This window comes from Haliotis asinina, chromosome 2 (genome assembly GCF_037392515.1).
Source record: "Haliotis asinina isolate JCU_RB_2024 chromosome 2, JCU_Hal_asi_v2, whole genome shotgun sequence".
Classification (NCBI taxonomy): domain Eukaryota; kingdom Metazoa; phylum Mollusca; class Gastropoda; order Lepetellida; family Haliotidae; genus Haliotis; species Haliotis asinina.
The window spans coordinates 97,327,219-97,347,317 of NC_090281.1; the positions used below are offsets into that span (position 1 = coordinate 97,327,219).

The 20,099-nt window shown below is 40.2% G+C and overlaps 1 protein-coding gene across 4 annotated transcripts in view; it reads left to right on the forward strand.

Annotated features, from left to right (window-relative positions):
- Nucleotides 1-20,099, forward strand: part of LOC137274658 (protocadherin beta-3-like) — a 46,688-nt gene that overhangs the window by 12,589 nt on the left and 14,000 nt on the right. For 3 of the 4 annotated variants that reach the window (XM_067807976.1, XM_067807977.1, XM_067807975.1), the window contains exon 2: nucleotides 16,074-18,900. In XM_067807976.1, coding sequence (XP_067664077.1) covers nucleotides 16,114-18,900 — 2,787 coding nt within the window. In that variant the 5' untranslated portion in view covers nucleotides 16,074-16,113. Of the gene's footprint in view, nucleotides 1-15,988; nucleotides 18,901-20,099 lie in introns of those variants that run through there. The other variant, XM_067807979.1, reaches the window with a different exon arrangement.

The window sequence follows — 20,099 nt, forward strand, 5'->3', positions numbered from 1 at the left end:
TCTGCGCGTGATTGCTAGACGCTGACATAGCTTAGATATGTATAATAATTAACTACCCGTGATGTGAAAACTCTGCAATATATAAACTCTCTGCTGATTGTCAGCAACAACTCAGACATGCTACAGTCCGCATCTCAACATGACTCACGTCAAGGTTTCAAGGGTTTATTCTCAAAAACCATCAACGTTAGTACAAGAGCATAAAATTACATTATACCCTTCTTTAAGGGTGCTAGAAATTGGAGTTTAGTAAGGAAGTGTAATCCTAAATATAACATATTTTACCTTTGACCACTTTCTCAATGGCACTGTGTAATCAAAAAGTTGCTAATATATGTATTACATGCTATGTAATATGATAGCCATATAGGTTAACGACATGTTGGTGTTAGAGTACAGTTCAATATTTCAACAAATTTAGACATTTTATTAATACGGACACTTTTTTGAGCTTATACGGGATTGGAAAATGATAATATTGTGGTCTGGCGAACTTTGATTTAAGTGTCATAAAGCTGAACATCTGAAGAGGTAATGACATTCGTTATATGCAAGAAGTCCCAAGCCCTCCCATCCTCACACCCGTACCCATTCTCGCAGAACTCATGCACTTCTACGTAACGATGTATACATCATCAGACGTGATTATGTCATGTGATACTGTAGATCTGGATACCCATCAACAGTGCTCGATGAAGGCCTTAATATTAAGTTATGTCATTCCATCACATCGACCGTTTATCCCACACGGATGCAAATGTCACATGTTGAGTCTAACCAGTAAAGGCCGACGCAGACAAACGGCTGTTTAGGGTTTTATCACCAGTAAAGTCAGTACGTAACCAGTGCTAACTATCTATAACACATCACACAATTACCACATGCTCAGCAGATATTAACAAGCACGTGCTATCGGCGTGTTTTGTCTGGGCTGTATCTCGGCGCTATTGTTAGATTCTCTGTAACCTGAAGCTGACTTATACCATGCGGCATTGTGCACAATAAAGACCTCATTTACATGCATAAAAAGTATTAAAAACCCAAAATAAAATAATATGTCTAACACTTGCTGCACAAGGCCGTATCGACTGTCAACGATCTGCGGATCCAATTCCAATATGTATTTCGAGAGTTCTTTGTAGAAATTGTTACTGATCATTAATGCCAACGATTTCATTATTCAGGCGCTATTTGCCTTCAGTATTTTTCCTGAATCTATAATAAAGTGGATAGGATATAATATACTTACCAGGAACTCGGGTCCTTATTGTTGTTGATATATAATGGTGATTTAGTCACACAAGAAGGGTTGCAGGTGTTGCGAGGCCATGCCTGTTCCACACGCGTTATTCTAATTAGAGAAAATTGATCGAAATTTGCATGAAATGGATTGCCGAATGTATCACCGGGAACTGAAATAGTCCCAGCACTGCATGAAATAGACATTATGTCAGATGGTAGGGTGATGTTGTTGCTCAGGTGCTGTGAGCGGGGCCATTACTCCGCTGTTACAGTTCGTCCAGTTTCCCTTCATGGGGGTTTGGCTGTAACGCCGGCTGATTTCATCATAGTGAGGGACACGTGTGGAAAGGGAAGTGTTTCATGTACATTTATCCGCACATTTCGCTTTAGATGCGTATTTGAAGCTCCGTACGTCAAGTATATTTCACAAACGGTGCATATTTCGAATACTGTTTGAGGGGCATTCTAGAAGTTGTAAGCAGTAGGAATGACTAGTCTGTATGGGTGATGAACTTCTTCATTGCACAAAAGCGACGAGTCGGTGTGTTATGCCGTTTTCAAGCATGGGAAACGGTACAGCTGTCTATAAGGAAACGTTGCAGTTGTACAATACTGAATTTAATCATCAGGAAAGACCTGTCGTTCCTATTTCGAATACATTTCAGTACCCGAGTACACAATAGTTGTATACTGCATGTACATTTCACCGCCCTGAACACAATAGGTGCATATTTCGAGAACGTTTCACTAACCCAGGGCACTATAAGTGGTATGTCACAAACGTTTCACCGCCTCACCACAGAAGAGAATGGTCTCTCGTGAAGATTGTAATTTGTCTTTAGGTAACGTCTAAGAAACATGGCATGTGTGACATGAATTTCATATGTGCTGTGGCATTTTCAGCATATTGTTTTGAGATGTACACCAACAAACGTTGTATAAGCGATAGTTGTTGGAACAATACGTTTGACGTCAGCTAGTGTCGTGTCCATGGAAACATGCACATTTTAAAAGCAACTGAAATACATGTAGTTCCACTAAACAGGATTCCAGCTTCCATAGCTTGTCAGTGCTGCTTACTAGGACATGGTCAACGAATGAGCATGGCTGAACCACAGATTGCAACGATGGTCAAAAGAAAGAAAACCCAATACACAAAAACAACAACAACAACAAAAAAAAACACACAAAAAAACAAACAAACAGAAAACACAAAGAAAACCCACCACCACCAACAAAAAAAACAACAAAAACAAAAAGCAACTAAAGTTAGCCACGTTGCAGCATTCACTGATAACATACAACATAGCTGAACTGTTGGCACAACTTGTCTCACGTGTCTCTATGCTGTCATGTCACGGACATTTCTTGAAAAAAAAACCCGTCTGTGTACATGTTCTGAAGTTCTCAGGAATCCATATGAAGAGAAATAACTGATGATTTGTATGATCAATGTTTTTTTATGTTGTTGCTGTTTACCGTTACACTCAGCAGTATGGCCGAGATACGATGTGGTGTCTATAGAACCGAGTAACTTTTACAATGTACGTTCTTCTACGCAATGGATGCCGTGTAGTAACTGTGCCAGCAAGCCAGACCGCCCGATCCCGTTAGTCACTTGTTACTGCAAATAATAGCAGTTTTTGGACCAGATCTTCGTGCGGACTTAAGGTCACCGTATTAGTGGCGTTTCGGTTGGATTCTAAAACTGTTATTACCAAGTTTGAATACTTTATCGGTAGGCCTGTAATGCTGATGTTGACTTCTTGGCATGTCCATAATATCTTGTCATGACCAGTTTGTAAATACAACCAAAATAACTTCCAACAGTAACGGCTTAAGAGAGCAAATGTTTAGGTAGCAGGCCTGTCGCGACGCGATTACAGGGGGCAATAAATGCCTCTTCAAAACACCGCCTCAATTAATCCTGACATCATGCGTGACTATGTTCGATCAGCTGATAGTATAGCCATGTCTGTCCAGGTGGTATAACTATTGCCCTCCGTATAGCATTTGTACCTGACCACGTTGATTGCAATTATAGCCTTTGATGTTAGGTTACATAACATGTAATCAATTCAGCACGGCGCGAAGTACAGTTAAATGTAAGAGTGCCACTGCCGGACGCTGCATGTATATTGCCCCGTTCACTTGTGTTACCACAGTGAGGGACTCTTAATGGTTTTTAATTGCCCCTAAATCACGGGGTTGTGTGTACGCGTCCCACTTATAAACATTTTCCACAAGCTTGGGTCATAAATTAGTCCCTCTCATCATAAATAACACCACAGGTGGGTGAATTTGTTTTGTTCTCTGTTACAATAAGTGGTACCTGTCGTTTACCTGTGATGTTTGCCGACGAGATATTTCCCGGCTCACGTTGCGAAATCAAATGATGCGATTCATTTCAAATATCGTGACTCATGCTGGTATTTTAAGCATGAAACATCTTGGCAAAGCTGGGAAAGAGATTAATGAAGAAAATTTAAGCATTTGTTGACATGTTAATGAAATTCACATGTGTAAATAGATTACACTGAAGGTTTTGTAGCTATGATTGGGACTATCTTCGCGCTTGAATCAGGTCCTTTCAGCTTTTAACTGAACTCTGCAATTGAGATCAGATCCCGGTTCGTTTTTTAGCGAAATAATTGTGAATTAACTGCGACTCAGAACTTGGAGAATGTAATTACAGACTGGAGTGATATTGAACATCGCTTTCTGCATGGTAGATTGATATTTACATCCTGGCCAAATCTTTACATTCGAACTAATCGTTTGTTTGCCGGTGTTACTGCAAACTGGGATTTTACTGATCTCTTTCGATTTTATCCCAATCAAGTAATTTTTTGGATCTTAATGTTAACTTTCGTTTTCAGAAATATTCTTTAATCTTTTTTTGAATTAAACCCATTCCTTGTTAGATTTGAATTTTGTAAGAAACTGTACTAGTGCGAGTTTTTTGTTCCGTTTCCAAATTGCGCTGCAGTGACTATTGAATCATCAACTTCCATGTTCTAGAAAAGTTTGAATGGATGGTGAATGTTAGTGCTTCAAGTAGATAATAAAACAAGGAAAACCAAACACGAAACAATATAACCTTACAGCTCTCGAAATTGGAAATTAGTACCACAGAATCATTTTGTATACTTAATTACTTGATACTTGAGAACATATCGATACACCGGTAATTAGGCACAAACAGCTGGACATTTTAAGACACGTTTCTCTATATTCACTAGACAGTCAGTTGGTATAAATAGAGTTGAAATTGATCATGGCATTACTGAAAGGAACATCAGCTGATTATTTATAGCCATTACTGAAGGCATTAGCATGAATATTTTAATCGATGCAATGGAGCGAACCTGGAAGCTCTTGGCGATAATGCTTCGTGAAGAAATATGCAATAAGGATAACAATTTGAGAAGATATTAGTATGGCAAAACCGACACAATACATTCTCACTTGATTTATCATTCTCATATTGTGTATGTTCAGTAATGCTGCAATATTAATACGTTCCAGCACTGTTGTATATTCAGTGTGCCGTATATTTATTGTGAATATTGCTCTAAACAACCACCACCACCACCACCACCACCACCACCATCATCATCATCATCATCATCATCCGTTTGACGTATCAGCAAGTTACTGAAGAGTAAGAAGCTGGGAAGAATTGAAAGATTTACCAAAATCTAAAGTACACAATAGCACGAAACATCAACAGCTGTCAATGAATAACAAGTCTCAGGTTTTCATCATTCCAGACCCCGTCCGCCAACAAGGCAAAGACACAGCCAAAGGTTTAGGAAGGTTCCCCACAAGTCTGTAATGACTCCTACCGGTACTACCCGCGACTTTTACATTTTGCATAAGGAAATATGTCACGAAAACATATAGGCTGATCTGAGATGGTGTTTAAGTGACTACTGTACATATGTTGATATGAGTAAGTACCCAACGTGAGTTCAAAGTTTGAGCAATGTTTATGAAGATTTTAACTAAGGTGTACATAACCAGAAATTGACTGAATGTATTTTCCATTGTTTCCTTGTTTGCACGAACTCGGGGGTATGTGAGGATAGGAAGGATTCTCTGCACTAATTAGATTTGTATATTTCACTATTTGAAACTACATTAATCATAACGCAAATCTTTTATCCTTATGTTTACAAAGCGGAGGAAAGGTTGTGTTTTAACATGTCCTATACAGGTATCGATCCACATTTATCGACATTGCGTTGTATGAATCGATTGAATCATATAACTACATCACTCCGAATCAATGCTTTGGATAATATGAACTCTTACCGTCTCCTCTAGTGATATTTCTCTCAATCAGAAGGAATAATCCCCTTTATATGTGTATGGTTATCTGGTGTTGAAGTAAAGACTTATAGGTATCTGCCGCGTAGCTCCCAACAGAACGTCAATGTTTTGATTGAGATCAATAATACATGTTTACCCACCTGTATTCCCGAAGAAGGGATGGTGTGTTGGCCCTTTGATCTCGGCTAATCCTTATTTGATCATAAGCATCTTCATATCATCTTCATAAAGGAGGCATTTCTTTGCCATAACAAATATCCACGTGGGTTAAAACGCATGAAAAACACTTGTACGCAGGTCAATATACAGAGAATTGAACGCTTTGATCTCTCTACCCTTGTTCATTTTAAACTAGTTATTTGTTTGATTTATGTTATGTGTCACGGATTATTTTTTATTAACAATGGGTGAGTTAGTTCAGAAGACGTCTTTTAAGTTGGTCAAACTTTGATCGGTCTTGTAGGACGACACCGGCGAAACAGGTGGCTACGCTGCAATGATTCCTTTCCACGTTTTTCCCACACCATCATCGTAAATATCCCATTTCATTATTCTTGTATCAAAGACCAAATTAAGGAAGTATTCTGTATTTATTGATGCAAGGAATGCCAAGCCTCCTGTGTTTGCTCAAAGAAGTCCTTCTGACAGATTGCCGAACGATGGCTTTAATGCTGTGTTTTACGACGCCATTAGCTGCCGCTAACAGAATACGAGCAATAATTTTCTGTCTCATTACAACTGTAGAATCTCTCCAGCCTATTCATTTGTGATGCGACTTTTAAAGAAAGACTTCCTCCATGTCAAGAGCGTACCTAGACCGTGGCCACACCGGATAGCCATAAACAGTTTGAAAGACAAAGACTCTCCGAGCCAAATAGAAAACAATACCATCCCCCACTAATCTGCCAATCGCAATTTTCAGAGGATGAAAATATCCCGAGGCTTGAAATGTGTTTTATTGCAGAGTCGTTTCCCTCCTTCGCAGTGGTGGTAGTTCCCTTACTTGCAACGGCTATGCTTGTCCATCAAAGGTAGAAGGTGTTTGTTTTACTGGGTGTCTGTTTAATTATAGCATGCTCTGTTTGTAAGGGGTCTTCAAATCTAAACACCAAGTGACTCCTGAAATGTGACCAGCGCTTTGAACATGAGTTGTGTTGTGATGTAATTAATGCCCGAGGTAAGTTGTCCCGAAGCCAGAATTTCATATTGTTTGTTTTCAAGCCTTACAAAGAAAGGGTCGCTTTTGTCATTTGTTACCGATGACGCGGTCGATGTCGTAGCTTTGTTTACAGCTACAGACGCGTGTATAAATAATCCACATTTGGATCAAATGATGGGTATTTATTCAATTATGAAATAATTTGTCATTCCAGTGTTCTTCTCACGTGATTATTGTGAATGCAAACACGGTATCTATTCTCTTGCGCCTGTTATCTAATCAATTTCACAGAGGATTTCGATTAGAGGTGTCGCGTGTTATTCATTACGTAAAAACGTGCTCTGCGGAGTTTTAGTGATGAGTTACAGGTTGCCGGTTACACGAATTTAATACGAAATTTAATGCATGCGGATAATTGAGAGGCGCATTTTCTAGATGAACTCATCCGGTATAAGCAGTGTGTGTCTATTGTCTCTGCAACGATAACAATGGTGAATATTAATCCATGCAGAATCTAATTTATTATTCACCAGCAGTAGCACCATTACCAGGAAGCACATTTCTATTCACACGATGTAAATTTCCTCAACACGATGTAAATTTCCTCAACACGATGTAAATTTCATACGTCCCCGAGGTTTTCAACCCGACACTCTCCAGGATGAATGTTAATTCCATGCGCTCCGGTAATACATCCCGGCACATGATGTCAGTTGCACAAGTGGCTGATGTATATTGCATTTATTACATATCCAGGGAAACAATGTCAGTTTTATATGCCCCAGTGGTATGAAGTTGTTATGTCATCTTTATACACATCAATGACATCCATATTCCCGTGTGGTCACTTCACTGATCAGGACACATTTAGTGCGCTCGGACAGACAGTATTCCTTGCAATGAAATGCACATGTAATTAACATGATGTACACTTCACATTTCAACGATACTGTAGTTATGCCACCGTTAGCTGTCAATCATACAAGTATGTGAGCAGGATCAAGTATATTTATACGACGTGGCAAGAGGTCCCTATTATGAGAAACCCTTGTGACGAAATTCCCATGATATAAATAGCATGATTATCACGACTATAGTAAAGACCAAGCTGAACGACAGCCATAATTCACAACCATGATTTCATTCAACCAACTGACGAGGGCGTTTTGTTCTTAGCCAACGTCCCTATAATTCCTACACAAAGGCTGTCAATTATATGGGTCATAAATTATGTATATCGGGTTTAATTGCTTATGCCAATTCGTGTGTCAAAGTTCAGATTATCCCCTTGTATTCCAGAGGGACCCAATGGTACATATTTCAGACAACCGTTGCGTGCGGGAGCACAGTTTTCGCAAGGTGTTGACTGTTGACCAGCGTGTCGCCTATGTAAATGTGCGAGGGTGTTTATTCTATTGAGTCTATGACCCCGGAAAACGTCACTTAGCCAGCTGTCATTGCCGTCGTTGAAATTGACAAACCAATGTATAAGCGTACATCGCGAATATACAGTTGTTTGGTATGTCCGAGCCATTCCTGAAAGTTTTTCTCGATGTTTATTTCAGGCTAATGTATTGGTGACAGTTTGTCTCATAAATCCATTCTTGTTTCCGTTTCTTCTGCATTTCACTAAGCTGCATAATTATTCCTACATTTATATCAACCCTACTAATTGACCCTCCTTTTTATCTGTAAAATTAGCCATGAGATTTATGATGTATAATTACATCCCCTTGGAGTCGGTTAATGCAGGGACAATGAGATGCCATGCAGAAGAGCCGAGGGTGAAATTGATGCGTGTACATAGCGTGTCCATTTCAGTCAACGTGAAGGTTACGGCCACCTTTGAAGATCCCCATTGTCCATCCCATCATCTGTGGCTAGGTCAGATGACCAGGCTGGGGATTTTACACACATTTTACTTGTCTTTAACTCACTAAATCACCACTATGTTGATAAAGGAGGATTCAATCTTTTGAAACTGGCAATGCAATCGACACGTATAGCTGCCATAGCCGATGTGGTTTGTGGACACGTGAAGCTGTCAATAATCCACCCAGATGGCTAGAATACATTATCCTGAAGCACCTAAAAGATTCAATTACACGTAATTCATAGTCTTTGCCTTTGGATATGACGAATATGTGGTTATTTTTAACTGACCATATGTCTCGCTGATGTTGCCTCAAACCTTAATAATATGTTATGCGAGGTTTTGAAAGTCGACCCTAAAAGGACAGAGCCTGTTATACATCTCTGACAAAGTAATGAGTGCCGACGAGCCAGAGCTTCTGTTGGGCCTACGTTTGTAATAGATAGGAAGAAATAGTCCCAAGATGTCAGTGAATCAGCTTTTCAGCGTCGTGATCTTGCTTTGTCGACTTAGTTGATCTAATAAGTGTGAACCTCCATTCATGTCTTCTCATTAAGCTCCATTTATGCTGTACAGATCGGCTTCAACAGACTTGTGAAACAATCCTTACGACGAGTTGGGCAAACGCGAACTTGTTGATACAGTTTGCCATGACTGTACATCATATATGTGTATATCCCGAATTCACCGGTAACGTATATATGACACGAAATATTAAGGTAAGGAACTAGTTTCTCAGACAGACCCTGAAACAAACATATTCAAGAAAGCCCACGCAAGTATGACGTGTGGCAAGTCTAGATTACCACAGTTTCTTGAAGAAGTGCATATTTCTGAGACTAGAGATCCCGGGGACTGGGGAGATCCCGCCGATCACATTTGGCGAATGCCTTGGCTGTTCTGATGTGGAGCACGCGCTTCCTCCAGTCGTGAACGTTTGTACATGGGAGCTCGGTGTGTTGCCAGGAAATGGAGAATGTAGGAATATTAAGATGTGTTAAGTGTCTTCATGCGTACTGCCTTAGAGTGTCGTATCAGTTGCCATATATCGTCGGTCATCCCAGCCTGTCTCACTGTAGTTTAACCGCATTATTGTCCCTATTGCCTAACGCTTCCTGCAGCGCTAAAGCCCAAAGATGTCCTCAGATTCTTCCGTATCATTGGGCTTCCATTTCAACTTCTATCAGATTATTCAACGCTGTTAAAATTATATATATTCAGAGACTAAGCGTTAGTGTATGGTTATATCTGCGCATGTTGACCATATAATACAGGACTGCTTCGTTGGGTTCATTGCAGTCTTTCGTCCCTGCAGCTATTCTGTAATTCCAAATTCGATTTATTTAAGTGGGATTCCGAATTTAGTCTTTGGAATTCATCCAACCAGGTCGAAACGGCCCCGTTGCTCATTAAACCACCTAGAATGATTGCAGATTATCAGCCAATATTGTGAACAGTATTGGAGATATGAATGTGATGTGGAATGTATAGATAGTGAATAAATCATGTCTTGATTGTCTGCTCGTGGTTATATGTATTCGATAACTGATATCTCCATACACTTACAAGCAGATGGTTGGCGGGAGTATATTATAAGAAGTGTAACCGACTGTGCCCCTCCTGCCTGTTTTGGTGAATTATTCACGGGTTGACACCTTGGTAATTACCACAAGTGTGTAATTTCGGCGTTGTGGACGCATTGTTAGCACTGAAACGGGGAGACGTGGCAGGAACAGTTGTCATGCTGCGATCTTGATGACCTGTTCATAGCAAATATCATCAGGACAATAGTCAGCCTCGTGTGTGTAGGCAATGGTATCTTCAGTATTTGAGATAAATGTCGGAGCTTATGTAATTGTAATCGGTGGAACTTGGTTACCTGGGGTTATACTGAAGCCATTGGCGTTAATATTAAATCTCCAGGTGTGACCGTTGTGATAACAATGAAGTAGGTGTCATTTATAATGTTGTACATATCAGACTGGTTGATACTGACAGTATTGTTGCTATCACGGTATTTGTCACATATTTCAATGTGTATGGCAGTCTTCCTGTTTTGATGGTAGCTAGGGTGAAGTCGTACGTTGTAAGTCTTTACAGGAAATTTTGCCTGTGATGATCAGGTGCAGTTATTGCAGCCAATTTTAACGGCTGTGAGTGTGTGAGTGAGTGATCTTTAACATCTCTTTTAACAGTATTATAGTTGCATCACAGCATGTTTGGGAGGACTGCTCAAGGTGATGTAGATCTCCCAAGTGTACCACCTTGGTGAACGCTTTTGTTATCACATCCTTATTTGTGGTATTTGAGAACCATATGTGCAGATGTGATTTCTACTCCTAACATTCACAACGCACTTGCATATTCGCCATAGTTTCCATCTGTCATTCACACACACCTTACATTGTCTCATCTCCCCCTATAACCACCCTTCCGTATGCCCAACAACTCCCAGTCCACCTATGTCAAGCGTCTGTAGTATAGATAATCTAGAAATGTTGGTGATAGCCTGCATATATTAGTCTATGCATATATATATATCAACCATCTTTGTCTTTGGGGACACTTAGACATCACAGAATGACTAGATCACTTATTTTGTGTATATGATTATGCCCTTAAATCATTAAAAAGCCCATTAAGAGATCAATTTAAAATAAAATATATAAGAGGCCATAAGTTAAAAGCCCCCTATGTATATGCCATGCTGATAGTTATCAGATTTCAACTCTTGGTAAAACGATTCCACTGGCGATCTGTCGAATGATAGCTTGAATATATATGATCTCTCTACATTTGGACATTTTATATTATACAAGAGCAGACACAAAACATTAACTTTAATTTTTAATACTCGCTAAAAGGCCATTTACAATATCCAGAGAAAGCACTCAGTGTTAAATGACTATTGCTTCTTCCTTAGAAGAACAATAAATGTAAAGCCTCAATATGGAAAACACACCTGTCAACTGTGTGCTTTAGTGAAGTATGTTAAAAGGTATACAATGCATTTACACTGATGGAAAAGACTTAAGTGTACGTCTTTGAAATTTTTATCAGATCGTTTAAGTTGTAAATCAATCGAGATCGAGAACACAGCTCCTAAGCTTCCTATGGCTGTCCGTGCTCTCTAAACGAAATCGCTTTAACGCTATCGCCCATCGATCATGATCAGCTTATGTGATAAATAGAAGACATTTCCCAATAAAATACTAAAAAAACTCTTCTTTTTCAAACAAAAAATGCACAAAAGACCAGTCTACGTTTACAAGTGTTTAACCTTCAACCAAATCGTGTCGGATGCAATATGTGGGACGGCCTAAAAGGGCGTTTTTCAATTACTTTTCTCCGGAAAAAAGGATTTTTTATCAAACTTAATCCGACTCATGTTAAGCATCCCCTTTCGTTATTGTTAAAGTTCAGTACTATCTGTATTCAGGAGGCTCATGGGTGGCCTTGTGGTGACAGCGACCACAAGTAACGCCAGGGTTCAGTTCCGCACAAGGGGGCAAAAGGTCATGTCTGGGGTCCCCAACGTTATTCTGCTGGAACAATACTAAAAGTGTACGAAACATAATCACTCTCCCAAGAGTAATTTGTATATGGAGATTAATAAACTCGTAAACCCTAAATAGTTTCTTATCAAGGGACCATGTATGTGTTCAAATACGTTTGCAAATGCAGTTTCTATGAAAACTGAAATGATCACAGAACCGATATGGCTTTTCTTCAATAACAACTAGTTCATGCGAAACGTGTAACTCAATACACATGCGTTTGTGATGAAAGTGTTCATGCAGTGATATAGTGCAGATGTGCGTATATAAAGTTCTGGTTACAAACAATCCAGAGATATGTATGGATATGAATTCAGATATATGTTTGAAGTTAAAGAAAAGTGTGTTATAAGTAAGCCATCGGGAAAAGTATGGATGAAATTGACGAGCTTACTGAAACGTGTCAATTTTCATGAAGATGTCACTCCAATCCGCCATCAACCCCATAACCCGAGCATCTGTCCCGCTTATCGCAGCATGAGGGATCTCATGTTTCACCTTGACTCTAAAACCTTAGATGCAGAATGTGAGCCTTGAGACTCGACCATGAATAAATCAGCTGCATCCCACAGTTTACCAAGAATCAGCCTAATTTGTCAATATCAAATTTACGCCAATTCTTTCGAGAAACATTTATGTTCAATTTCCACATCTTCTAGTCCTATCTGGCAGATCAATGTATACGACCCGTCCTGTTCATTTCAACATTTCAATCTTTGACATTTGGATGGGACTGAGCGATAATGTGTACACTTAGCTATCTTGATAGGATGAACATTTTAATTTCCATGTATCGGTTTACATCTTAGGGGAGGTGCGTAGCGTTCAAGGGTAACATGTTGTTGAGTTGTCGACAGCTGATGTGGTGCTATACTCACCTAATACACGCGCACTTAGAGACGATGTTTTGTGGTAATCGGACCAGTGTTAGTTCATGTCAATGTAAGTGACAAGATTTTTTCAAAATTGTGACAGCTCCTTCCACAGTGTCGGAATATCCGAATCGACAGGTAGGTAGTTTTAACTATACTGTTTTGAAAAAAACTGTTTGTTTCACCAAAAGTGGTGCCATTTTTTCCCTTACATTGATGCTATTAGTCCAGACAGTCGATGCTTTTTACCGATTTCTTTGGGTTTGTTTGTTTTTCTGTATCTTGATGGCATGTCCAAACTTGAACTCTCCATCCCCAACCGCCGAGACGCTATCAATTTGAACAACCACAATGTCAGTGATATCTTTTTAACTTGGGTCCTGTGACACAATTTGTGTCATACTTGTGTTGAAATAATTATGTTAAAACGTTTAAGTGGAGTTGTCATTTGGATGTCTATATAAATGCAGTCTATGTACAGCTTCATTCTAAATTAATAGAGTTTGGAATATTATTCGCATTCATAGTTTCTGTACATGGTGAGTTGAGCGATTTTGTTGAAATCATTAGTCACGACAGTTTGAAATGCATTGCTGGTACCCATAAAAACGATTTAAGGAATAAATGCAAAACTGAATACGTTTCAGCTCGTTTGTCAATATCACTGAGCTTACTTTGCCATTTCCTTGATGCAACCATGCTGTATCATGGTTAGCTCGTGGTTTGCTTACATTTTCCAGTTAATGTTGCAATTTGCGATGTGGCGCTGGTGTGTGTGTGTGAAAACAGACAATTAAATCTACATAAATAATTCATTCTACTGGCAACAGCTTGACATGCTGTACATCAGCGAGAACACCGTACTCGATATCAGAAATATCATGCACAAAGTGAACATTCTTTTGCTCGTGATCCAAATGTCACTGCATCTTGATAACTTCGCTTGTGGAACTCAAGTTAAAACAATAAACTGCTTTTAAGCTGTTCTTGAATAATGTATTCATTTCTCGATAAGTCAAATAAAAACCTTTCATTGTCATGAAAGTTTTTTTCTGCTTATATATCAGTTTTCGTTGGCTGAGCAGCAAGGAGCGCTGATATCTACAACGCTCGTATCTTGTCTTTATCACCTGTTCATCGACGTTGACGTTTGCCTCTCTATCTGATAGCTCTCCACTGTGATAGCTATTGTAGGTTTCTTTTACGTATGAAGCCACAGACAGAGAGAGTTGACAGCCTGGCTTTGTACAGTCATGAATGCAGAATAAGCTTACTGTCGGGATACACAGCCGTGAGTAGTACTTCTCATGCTATGGACACGATGTCTTGGAGCGGCATTTTGTAGTGAACTGAAGAAAACCAGGTTATTGAGCTGAATAATTCTCACGTATTGATCCCATTATACCTTTGTTAATATTTGATACTGTTAATAAAAGGTTTGGATAAAGACATAATAAAATCACTTTAAACTATTCTAATTATCTATAAAAACCCAACCATTTTGTCCCTAACAGGGAGAAAAAAGAAGAAAGAAAAGTACAAACATGAAAAACAAACGTGTGAAAGAATCTTGTTCTGGTATGTTTCTCATAAACATGTCAATTAATATACACTCCACTTCATCAAAGTTGCGCTAGTAGAATTCCAGTCTGTGACCTGCAGTGATGCGAGTGATGGGTAAATACACAGGTGTTATATTTGCCAGGTAAATGCAATTATCGAGGGACAACAGCACAACGTCGGACGAGGGCAGGTCGCATGATTTGTGTAAAAATACGGTCGTTTACAAATCTACGGTTTGCGGAGCTAGCTGTTGTTCAAATACATCTTGTTTGAAATGCTTGGAAGACCACGTGGGAATCTATTCCTGGAGGCGACAAATGAACAAACTTTCTCATCAGCCTTGCTATTTTACGAAGTCAAAACATCCACGGAGTTATTTCAAGATATAGCCATAATGGCTGTTTTAATTTTATCACCTTGGGTATCCAGGGTATTGTTTGAACTATTTAGATATTCTTTTGATAAATCCCCGTCAATATCCCAACTTGATCAGTGGTCAAATATGGGAGGTTAAGATCTTTAACGTGGGCCTTAGTAGAAAGGCCCCCTTTATCCTTATGCAAACATTAGGCTTTATGGAGCCTGTGATGACCGCGAGAAGCGCTACTGGGGAAAAAGCGTCTTGACTTAACAAGAAACAATTTAATCAGATTAAGCCAACAAAGGCTTTTCAGGAATTCCGGGATATGGAGAGACAATGTGGACCGGAGCTTTATAGCCGGTAAACAAATTGATAAGAGATATTTTTCTTAGTTGGGTGGAAAGATCACAGGTTTTCTTCCGGGGGAGACCATGTATTGCATACTAACAGCCCCTATCAGACATGTATCGCGCGTGTTAGTGATTTCTCGAGGCGACAGCGAAACCATAAATGAGAGCGATGGTGTTTTTCCACAGCTCCGCGGGGAATATGTCTGCATGTATTTCAACAACAGTACGCAATAATGTGATTATAAATTCTTGGATTCAGCGATTGGAATCTTTACCCGCAATGACAACGCTAGTTAAATATACAGAAATTCCGACCCACCGATATATTATACTCTTCATACCCGCGAGCTAAGAGGCTAATTGCTTGACTTGCCTCCCCTAACTTCTGTTCCAAGTCTCCGATGGCTATAATTTCACTCTCCTTGAAAAAAATGCTTCATACGGGAAGGAGAAAACTTTGCCTGGGAACTTAATTAAAATGCTGGGATACCGAGTTAGCGAAATGACTCTTCAGCCGCTGGCCCATCCCTTGTGGAAGATTTAGAATTGGGGGTTCAAACGTCCCCAATTCATTTATGGCACAGGCCAGTCGCTTCTTCCTAATCCCTAGCCCATTTAAATCCCCCTTTTTAGGCTAAATTAGTCATATTTGTGACCCTAATTGGTAATGACAGGATAGAAGCTCCAGTCCCGTGTGTTTTTAATGAGGTTCTGTGATGGCTCACGTGGTTTCATCTAATTTTAGGCTTCATTTGTTTCAGGAGGTGACGGCAATGGTCAACTGAGGACACACGGTCAGGCATGATGGGAGTTCCTAGGCGGAATATGCACCTCTTGAACATCTGTATTACCCTCGTATTTATTATTGTGGGACTTCAGTTCAGTTCTGGACAACTGAATGAGATAACGTTTAGGTTACAAGAGCAGAGACCTTATGCAACATATGTCGGAAATGTAGCTGTTAAGAGTGACATTGCAAGAAATTTATCCAATGCTGTGTTTCAAACTCTGACGTACAACTTCCTGAATCCAAACAGTCTGCAAACAGCGTCTCTGTTTAGCATTAATAGACGAACAGGTGCTATCCACACAGCGGCAATGATTGACAGGGAGACTGTGAAAAGAAATGACAAAGAAGTGTGTGCATTCTTTGCTGAGTGTGAAATCGAATTTGATGTGACGGTACAAAGTCAGAACACTTCCTTCCTGAGAATTATCACAGTGAAAATGATCATAGAGGACATCAACGATTCCCCGCCGACATTTGTACCAAACGAAATTAAAATTTATGTCTCGGAATCAACGAACGCTGGGTCGAAGATCCCTATAGCAGGTGCTACAGATAAGGACACGCCTGGGCGGAATTCGGTTCAGACGTACGAGATCACGTCATACAAGGACGTGTTTGACGTGAACTTTGTCCATAAACTTGACGGGAGTTCCAGCCTCAAGGTAGTAGTCCTCAAGGGACTTGACCGAGAGTTGAAGGACAGATACCAATTCACAATTCTGGCCAAAGACGGAGGAACACCTCCCCTTACCGGAACACTGACCGTCAATGTTGAAGTCATTGACGTCAACGACAATGCTCCCGAGTTTGCCCTGAACCGTTACAATATCATCGTTAAAGAAACCACTCCCATAAACTCAGTTGTTGGAAGAGTCGCTGCTCGGGATAGTGATTCTGGGAAGAACGCCCGGGTGTTATATCGCTTCAGCACTCTCAGAACATCCAAGATTGAGGAACTCTTCACCTTGGATGAGACTACCGGGCAGCTGATTGTAAAGAAACCCCTGCAATACGAATCAGGGAATACGTTTGAAGCTGTCATAGAGGCCGTGGACAAGGGGGAAACACCTCAAGCATCCCAGGCTATCCTTGTAGTCAATATCATTGACGACGGAAACACGCCACCTCGCGTGACTCTCAATCTTGCGTCATCTGTCGTGTACAGTGATACTATACTTTTGTCGGAGGGTTCAAACATTGGTACATTTGTTGGCAGGGTCAAGGTAGAGGATACTGACCCTGGTAAAAATGGCGATGTCCACTGTTCATCTCTTGATGATCATTTTAGTTTGAACAAACTGGACGCTAATAGTTTTGCTATCCTCCTCCTAAAGGCGTTGGATAGGGAAACGAAGGATAAGCATAATGTGACTGTTGTGTGCTCAGATTCTGGAACACCGAGTTTGTCGGCCTCTGTGGGTTTCATCGTTCGGGTTACAGACATCAACGACAACGCGCCAGTGTTCACGTCTAGGACGTATATTGCCAATGTGACTGAGAACATAAACAGGTCAGTGAACCTGATCACAGTCAAAGCGAATGATGCGGACATGGGTATTAATGGGGAAGTGTCCTATTCTCTGAGCATGGAGGCTGGATCAATGTTCTCAATTGACACTCACCGTGGTGTCATCAGAGCTAATGGTGCCTTTGATCGAGAAACAATGAACAAAATGACATTTCTTGTGAAAGCTATGGATCATAATTCTAAATCCAGAACTGGAACAGCTACAGTGACAGTCAACATTTTAGATGTCAATGACAACAAACCCGTGTTCCCTCCAACACCGTTCAAGTTCCGCATCCCAGAAAATCTAAGAACCGCCAAGAGGGTGGGACAATTGACCGCTATAGATAAAGACATAGGAAACAACGCTGCCCTTCAGTATAAAACCCAGACCAATGATCCATCTATTCCGTTTGTAGTGTTTTCGGACGGTGTGATCCGCACTGAACGTCAGCTTGACAGAGAGATCCAGGACAAATATACTCTTCATGTGTTCGTCACGGATAATGGTCAACCGCCACTGTATTCGAACGGTACTGTGATTATAGAGGTAACGGACGTGAACGACAATAGCCCTACAATATTATTCCCCAACGACGTCAACAACAGCGTCATCCTGAGCTCTGATACCGACCCTGCTACAACCTTCACCTCAATTGAAGCCACAGATGACGATATCGGAATAAATGCAGAAATAATGTTCTTTATAACAGGAGGGAACCGAGGCAACGTCTTCACCATTGGGAGAAGCACTGGTGAAATTCGACTGACACGATCCTTGACAACAAGTGACGAAAAAGAATATAAGCTGACTATTTCAGTTCAGGATAGTGGTTCTCCGCCACAGGAATCGCAAACACTGTTAATCATTAACGTCAACTATACTAACAATACGATAGCTGCTGACTGGAATGCTGAAAAGAATGCGCATACGTACAGAATCATCGCTGGTATTGTTGGCGGGGTGACATTCATACTGTCAATCTTGATCGTGTCAATCATACTGTTAATACGACGGAATGACAACGCAAGGAGAGACACAGAGGAGAAGATGGGTGTTCAAGAGGAGTGTGGCAAGAGGGAAATGGAGAGAAGGATTTGGCAGGAAGTCAACACAGAAGACATAAAGGCCGACTTTGAGAGAGAAAAACAAGGGGATAAGTGTTATAAACCAAAAATGGACAAAGATCGCAGTTTTACGATTGATCCGGACCGTAACACGAGCGATTCGTTCCTAAGTCACGCCGCCTTGGACCAGTACGGGAAACCTGAGTTCTTTACTTTTAGAAAGGTAAGATTCTATTACTAGATTCTATCCGAATGATACTAATGGAATTTTTTATTTACTGTCGATACTTAAGGATACTTAACAGTGCATTTAAATGTGGAGATCGAACCTCGCCATTTTCATCTGTTTTCAGACATACGCAGCCTAGTTGTCAAAGCGTTAAAGGTCCGGGTTCGATTCCCCACATAGGTGCAGTGTGTGGAGTCAGTCCATTTCTGATGTACCCACATATTGCTGGCATATTGCTAAAGGGTGTAAAACCATACACCGTCTTCATTCTTCTTCGGGCACGTTTTCAGAAATGTATTGTTCAAGAATTAGTTTCGTTGTCTTTCTACATTTTGTTTATTTGTACCATTTGCCTTGTATCGTGAGATGGAAGGTGATGCTGACAGACGGCCAAGAAAGCCGATCAGTGTTGCAATTTGAAACTTAACCCCAAAACACAACGCAAAGAAAAAGATTTAAGAATAACTTGAGATTTAAATTATTCCCTTTGGGTTGTCTTATATATCAATTTGTTCCTTTAGCGTGACTGACCTTTTGGCAGCCCGTGAACATCTTGTTATTGCTTTTCTAAAATCGATAAACTTCATAAAAACGTGGAATTATCCATTACTGGTTCATTGTTAGTCAAGGCGTAAATACAACTGAACTGCCTTGAGCTAAATAATCATAGAAATAGCACCACCCAAGGTCCCTACATTAATTATTCATACCGCTAAATGTCCAGGAGAGAAAATAGAATTCTGTTTCACAGACGGTATTAAATTTGATACTAGGGTCTCCCCATAAGTCTAATTGCAAAAATTGAAATGTGATAAGCAGAAATATTGTTATGAAAAGAAATCCGAGAGATCAGACGCATCAACCCAGCTTGAAACTAACGGTTCAGAATTCCATTGTGCCACCGAATTATTCTGTCACAACATAGGTCTATATAATGTATATATTTTTCATCCTTTGTCATACACATGTGTAGAAGCGTAAAGTGATTATTTTAAGAAAGTTTTTTGATACGAGTTATTAGCTTGCGATGCTGGATTCATAGCGATAAAGCATTAAACTTGGTGTGAGGAAGTGATACATTATTGGCCAGCTACACTCCAGGTTCCGGCAAGATTCATTTTAGTGTGGTTCAGGACAATGCCCCATACCGCTCGGGAGCTGTAAAATGCCCAATCCATTTCCTGTCGAACTTC